The 7,124-nt window shown below is 47.6% G+C and overlaps 2 protein-coding genes across 2 annotated transcripts in view; one reads left to right on the top strand and one right to left on the bottom strand.

Annotated features, from left to right (window-relative positions):
• The window catches only part of LOC106804897 (pleckstrin homology domain-containing family M member 2-like), a 39,141-nt gene that overhangs the window by 18,768 nt on the left and 13,249 nt on the right, over window positions 1-7,124 (bottom strand). The gene's annotated exons all lie outside the window — the stretch shown is intronic.
• On the top strand, window positions 1,390-3,112 carry LOC106804907 (protein unc-93 homolog A-like). The gene has a single exon (XM_014806304.1). The coding sequence runs from the start codon at window positions 1,538-1,540 to the stop codon at window positions 2,966-2,968; it is 1,431 nt and encodes a 476-aa protein (XP_014661790.1). The 5' UTR covers window positions 1,390-1,537; the 3' UTR covers window positions 2,969-3,112.

The following is a 7,124-nucleotide window of genomic DNA, read 5'->3' as shown; positions in this document are numbered from 1 at the left end:
AGGAATGGCTGGGTTTTTTGACAGTGTAGACGGCTGCACCGCCGAACCGGCGCGTTTTCCTAAAACGAGGGTTTTAGTCTATAGTGTAGACGCCGCTTTGGCCACAAGCGCTGTAAAGTTGGCGCACGGCAAGCTTTCTGTTTACTAGCAGTGTAACATTTCTTTTGATCGACTCCTGTGGTTTCTAATTAAATATCTGCCCTCAGCAGGATCGCATGGTCCATACTCCTGATTGTTTCCAGAAGAAATTTCCCCAGTTGAAAGATAATATTAGAACCGGAATCAATATCTCAATTAACATTCACGATGGCGTCCTATTTTTAGTGTCAACTCAATAACGCTTTTCGGTGGATAGTTGCGCTAGAATCTGCATAACGCCAACAAAAACGCATAAATTTACATCAACATTTTTTTAATTTTCTTTTGTCTGCCTTGCTCAGACGTGAGGCAAGTAAAGGCGACGGCATAAATGTAAATTAATTGTGTAGATTGTGGAAAAACGAGAGTGACTCATTTATAAAGTGAGATGTAGAGGTAGTAGATGAAACCTCATGAGGTTTATTATCGTTAAAAATATCATATATACATAAAACATAGTTTGTTAAACGTCAAATGTGATTGAAGAGTGTAAATTAGACTAGTATCTAGTACAATCGTACAATCGTTTATCTACAACTCTTACTATTATAGTAATAAATAATTATATTATACTTGTACTAGATACTATAGTCTAATTTACACTCTTCAATCACATTTGACGTTTAACAAACTATGTTTTATGTATATATAATATTTTTAACGATAATAAACCTCATGAGGTTTTATCTACTACCTCTACATCTCACTTTATAAATGAGTCCCTCTCGTTTTTTCCACAATCTACACAATTAATTTACATTTCATGCTCGTCGCTTTACTTGCCTCACGTGGCATACGGCCCCCCTTATATCACAGTTTTTGGGCTGTGAGGCACACGCTCTGCGATTATAGCGGATGTAACGCAGCTCGCCTATATATGTAATATATGTAATGCACCACAATGATATTATATATTGACATGCGCTGATTGGCACGCACTGCGTCTGATCTAGTCTACAAGACCAACATCTATAGCAGACGCATAAGACTGACTCCGTAAAATGTGGAGAATTTTATGCCCGTGGGCTCTGCGACCGCGCGCTATATATGCCACCGGAGACTTTTGGGGTCAGTCTAGTCGCTAACCTGATTCGGTCTTGGTTCGGTGGTTCCACCCCACCCCTCCCCTCTTCCCGATAGGTGTGCATACCTCGACATGTTATACCTGCTTGTTTTGCCGCTAGCATACACACTGCCGGTGAGAACAATGCCCGTCTGCCATTGTTGCGACATTGCGTGACGAGAAACACAACTAGAGCAGCAGTTTGTAAGACGTTACTACGTTGTACGCAGGTTCAGTCATTCGTGCGCGCGACGGCAACACCAGGATTTTCACGGGCCGTCTACCCCACAACCGGTCGCACCTCGATATAATCTTAACAGCGGTCTCCCTCTCAAGATGGCGACGAAGAGCCAAACTCGGTCCTCGTCGACGAAAGAGCTGGTCGCGACGGCTGCAGATCCCCTGACCCCGGACGTCTTCCGGCGCAAACTCGTCATACTGAAAAACGTCTGCGTCATTAGCGGCGCCTTTCTGCTGCTCTTCACCGCCTTCCAGTCGCTGCAGAACCTTCAGAGCAGCGTCAACCGCGACGAGGGTCTCGGACTTGCCTCGCTCAGCATCATCTACGGCTCGCTGGTCGTCTCCTGCACGCTGCTGCCGACGACCGTCGTCGCGCGACTCGGCTGCAAGTGGACGATCGTCATCGCCATGCTCGTGTACAGCGTCTACATGCTCGCCAACCTGCACGCGGCCTGGTACACGCTCGTGCCCGCCTCCATCGCGCTCGGCACGGCCGCCGCGCCGCTGTGGACGGCCAAGTGTAAGTACCTGACAGAGACGGGCGGCGAGTACGCGCGTCTGGAAGGCACCAGCACGGAGGCAGTCGTCAACCGATTCTTCGGCATCTTCTTCCTGATGTTCCAGAGCGGCCAGATCTGGGGGAATCTGATCTCGTCGTCCGTGTTCCAAACGTCGGCGCCGAACGAGACGGTGCCGGCCGACATCGTCGAGGCGTACTGTGGCGCCGCCTACTGCGCCGCCAACTCGGCATCGGCGAACATCACCAATGTTAACCTTGCGCCGCCGCCAAGGTCGCGTGTCATGCTGCTCATGGGCATCTACTTCGCGTGTGCGGTCGCCGCCGCCGCGCTGGTGGCGGCCATTGTCGACCAACTGAGGTCCGACGAGCAACGCGACGTGCTGGCTATGCCGACGCTGCGCGAGCTGCTGGCGACAGCGCGCCACCTGTCGAGGCCCGACCAGCTGCTGCTGATTCCGCTCACGTTCTACAGTGGCGTTGAGCAGGCGTTCATCGCCGCCGACTTCACGCTCGCCTACGTGACGTGCAGCGTCGGGGTGCACATGGTCGGCTACTCGATGATCACGTTCGGCGTCGCCGACGCCGCCTTCTCGTTCATCGGCGGACGGCTCGTGCAGTACGTCGGCCGCGCGCCCATCTTCTGCGTCGGCTTCGTCGCGCACCTGGCGACCATCGTCGTGCTACTGATGTGGAAACCGCACGCTGACGGCATCGTCACGTTTCTCGCCATCGCCGCGGGGTGGGGGGTCGGCGACGCCGTGTGGCAGACGCAGATCAACGCCTTCTACGGTGTGACCTTTCCCGACAGTACAGCAGCCGCCTTCTCCAACTACCGGCTATGGGAGAGCCTCGGGTTTCTGATGACGTTCGCCTATGGGAATTTCCTGTGCGTGAGCGTGAAACTGTACGTCGTGCTGGCATTCCTGCTGACGGGCATGGCGGGCTACGGGGCCGTGGAGATACGACATCGCTGCGTGCGGCAGCGCAACCAGTACAACGTATCCTAGCAAGCTAGCTCTACCACCGACACCAGTACAACGTATCCTAGCAAGCTAGCTCTACCACCGACGCCAGTACAACGTATCCTAGCAAGCTAGCTCTACCACCGACACCAGTACAACGTATCCTAGCAAGCTAGGCTCTAGCACCGACGTCAGTACAACCGTATCCGGCTAGCACTAGCTCTACGCACCGCAACCAGTACCCACCGTATGCCTAGGCACAGCAAGCTCACACGACCGACGGCTAGTACAACGTATCCTAGCAAGCTAGCTCTACCAACCCGACGCCAGTACAACGTATGCCTAGGCTAGCTAGCTCTACACCGACGCCAGGTACAACGTATCCTAGCAAAGCTAGCTCTACACCGACGACCAGTACAAGCGTATCTGAGCAAGCTTAGCTCTACCACCGCAACCAGTACACCGTATGCCTAGTAAGGCAAGCTCTACACCGAGCGCCAGTACAACGTTATCCTAGCAAGCTTAGGCTCTTATCCCACCGACGCCAGTACAACGTAATCGTAGCAAGCTAGCTCTACCAACCGACGCCCAGTAGCAACGTATCCTAGCAAGCTAGCTCTACCCTGACGCCAGTTACAGACGTATGCACTAGGAAGCTAGCTCTACACCGACGTCAGTACAATCGTATCCTAGCAGCTAGCTCTTCGCACCGACGCCAGACATGCAACCTAATCCCTACGCAGCTAGCTTCTATGCACCAGCAACCAGTACAACGTATCCCTAGCAAGCTAGCTCTATGCCACCGACGTTCAGTACAACGTTATTCCTAGCAAAGCTAGCTCTACCAAACCGACGCCAGTTTTTACAACGTATCCTAGCAAAGCTAAGCTCTACCCCGACGGCCAGTATCAACGTTATCCTAGCAAGCTTAGCTCTAAGCCACCTGACCAGGTCATACAATCTGTATCTCTAGCAAGCTAGCTCTTGCACCGACGGCCAGTAAGCAACGATACTCCTAGCAAGCCTAGCTCTATGCCACCTGACGTCAGTAGCAACGTATCCTAGCAAGCTAGCTCTTCACCGACGCCAGTAATGGTAAACAACAACGTATCGCTAGCAAGCTAGCCTACCACCGGCAACCAGTACAAACGTATCCTAGCAAGCTAACTATCTATATCAACAAAACAGCAGTGGAACGTCTATCGACGCCACTGGCTTGTCTGCTGGATATTTAACTAACTGACACCACGAAACCGACCGCTTGTTATATTATCTTTAGTTTGTGTTTCCCGTATAAGGTGAGGTGATGGCAATATATGTAAGCGGATGATGGTTTACTATATATATAGTATATATATATAATAATAATAATATATGCATATAGCCTGATGAAGAGAAATTATTCTCGACAGCTTCCACCTCATTTTATTTTTCTACATTTATGTTCATATCTATATGGGTGTCGTGATGTTTTTACTTCTCTCCTCTCTGCTTCTCTGCTCTTCGTCTGCTCGTCTCTCTCTCTCTCTCTCTCTCTCTCCTCTCTCTCTCTCTCTCTCTCTCTCTCTCTCTATATATATATATATATATATATATATATATGCATGTATATGATATGTATTAGCGGTTACGATTAATATGACACATCGGGTGCTAGGTAAGTTTTACTTCTTGACTGCACGCAGTCGATGATTTTGATACAAAATACAAACGACAGCATATACTTCCTCAAATTTCTTTCACAACTCTCTCTCTTCGTAATATTTCCAACTTTTCATAAGCGGACATGATAACGGACAGTGAGGAGCCTGCAAGCTCATGTTGATACATCTTTTACCAATGTACCGTCTGTAAATGAATAAATAAATAAATAACTTCATGAGGCCGCCCGTTCGTACCGTATAATACCATGAACACATCTAAACGGAAGTATAGAATACAGTGATACCTGCTTTATATATGTGTGGCGGTGTGAACATTTATACAGACACCGCACACACGCTGTTAACATTTCCACACGTGGAGGAAAATATCTAACATATATGTGTGATATTTTCCACACGACCCAGATCCAGGGATTTTGCATCCGCACACGCTGTGGAATTTTCTGCGCCACTTTCCACGTGTGGACGATGGCACAGTAAGTTCCACAGCGTGTGCGGCGGGCTTTACGCAGGCTGTTGTGTCACCGCTTAATGGGGACCACCGCTTAATGGGGACCACCGCTTAATCTCAGCAATTTTATGAACTTATCGGTCTTCTGACTTCCGAACATTCGCTGCCCACAGTTTTCGATGTTCGGGTAAAAACGCTATGTATACACATGCAAGCAGTTTCATCCCTACTTATGTCGACCTTGCTTAAATAATTACCATAAGATCGGAATCACTGGACCAGATATTTAATTTTTATATAACACTTTTAGAGATATCTCTAGATACGCAGTATAATCGAAGCAGTGTTAATTTCACTTAGGTATATGAATTAGCTTCCTCAAAGCAAGTGGGAACTTAAGTATACTAGGTAAACGCAGCCACGAGAGAGCACAGAAATAAAATAAAACACGCCGTCACATAATTAAAATGTCCACGAGTGATAATAATCACGTTTTTCAGACATGTATAATACGAGACACCGTTGGTCATAGTGACGGATGATATTACATGTCAGATCCGATCGTAGCTATCATAAAAATATATAGATATGAACTGACTAACCAACGAATTGGCTATCGCTGATGACTCCACTAAATGATACAATTATCAAACATCTATAAATGCCTTTGATTGAATTAAATTTCTACAGTCGTCAAAAGTAGACGACTTGCATCGGCGGGTCACGTTTCCCATCACGAAGAACCCGCAGCGAAGTTACTGCTGTGGTCGCCAGATTCCAGGCGCCGTGTTGGCTGTCCCAATATCACCCCTACTAGTTGAAGAAACTGGGCTCGAACGAGACGAAATGAAAGTAGCGATGCAAGATAGATGCTCGTGGAGGAAAAACTTGAAGAAATGAATGTAAGAAATAGCCATTTAAACAAAAAGCTATGAACAAATCTATTAACAAGCACACTGCTGACGTCCTGTCAGAAACTGTATAAACATATATAACTACAAATAATACGGCAACAATAAATACTGTACATGATAATAATACCCATAGACAGGGTAATTAACCATAAATATCACTACTATATGGGTTCGCGTCTCCGAAACAATATTAAATAGCACCAACATAAGTTAATAAACGCACGATGTCTGACAGAAAGCAGAAACATTCCACGTAGGCATCATTTTTCCAAGTCACAGGTGCAAAATTCCCTGTAAAAAGCCAACGGGTTTTTTCGCCCGACTGACAACACGATCTCGCACCAGCCAGCTTAACAACTGTATCTGGTAAGTAAACTGCACAAAAAACTTATTATAAATTTATCCCAAGCCTGGGCCCCTGTTTTAACACCCTTTCACTCAACGCCCCCCCCCACCCCGATAACAACTACTTATTAATGCTCTACATCACCGGCGGTGGCAAACAGCTTGCAAACGAGGATATTTTTCTGATCATCGCCAAATCTTGAATGCTTTTTTTCTGCCTAGTTTTTCTAACGTTACTTAACGTTTTAATTAACAACGGGAAGACGCTGAATTCCACGTGTGTGTGTGTGAATGTGCACTACACTGCGCCTTATTTATTGTTGAGCTATGAAAGCAAGCTGCAGTTCTGACTAAGTAACATGAAAGTGTCTTTACTCCAATAAATAGTATTGCATGGCTCAATTTATAGCATGTTATTCAATATCGGCACTACACCAGTATATAATACTCATAACTACTGCAGCACACGGCTAAGACTTACCAGGTTAACACCACTGCATACTAGGGGAAAACCAGCAACCCCGTACATAGCACCACACACACATACATACACAGATAGATTACACTTACAACTCTACACCAACCTCACATGTGACATGCCTGGCCCATGAAAGACCACAGCACCCTCTAGTTTACACACCCAGCTCACATGCTTCGTCGCACCCCAAGTTTAGCACACTGCCCGCAATCCACAGAAGCCAAGCTGCCGGACAAGACCTCCCACGGTGATTGAAAAGCGACAACAGGTGGCGCCCTCCTCGCTGGGGTAATGACAGGTGGCGCCCTCCTCGCTGGGGTGACGACAGGTGGCGCCCTCCTCGCTGGGG

The sequence above is a fragment of the Priapulus caudatus genome, unplaced genomic scaffold (assembly GCF_000485595.1).
Source record: "Priapulus caudatus unplaced genomic scaffold, Priapulus_caudatus-5.0.1 Scaffold92, whole genome shotgun sequence".
Taxonomy (NCBI): Eukaryota; Metazoa; Priapulida; class Priapulimorpha; order Priapulimorphida; family Priapulidae; genus Priapulus; species Priapulus caudatus.
Note: the sequence above shows the minus strand (reverse complement) of the source record. Positions and strands in the feature narration are given on the sequence as shown.

Coding starts and splice junctions, on each gene's coding strand:
- LOC106804907 (XM_014806304.1), top strand. CDS start 1,538: ATGGCGACGAAGAGCCAAACTCGGTCCTCGTCGACGAAAGAGCTGGTC.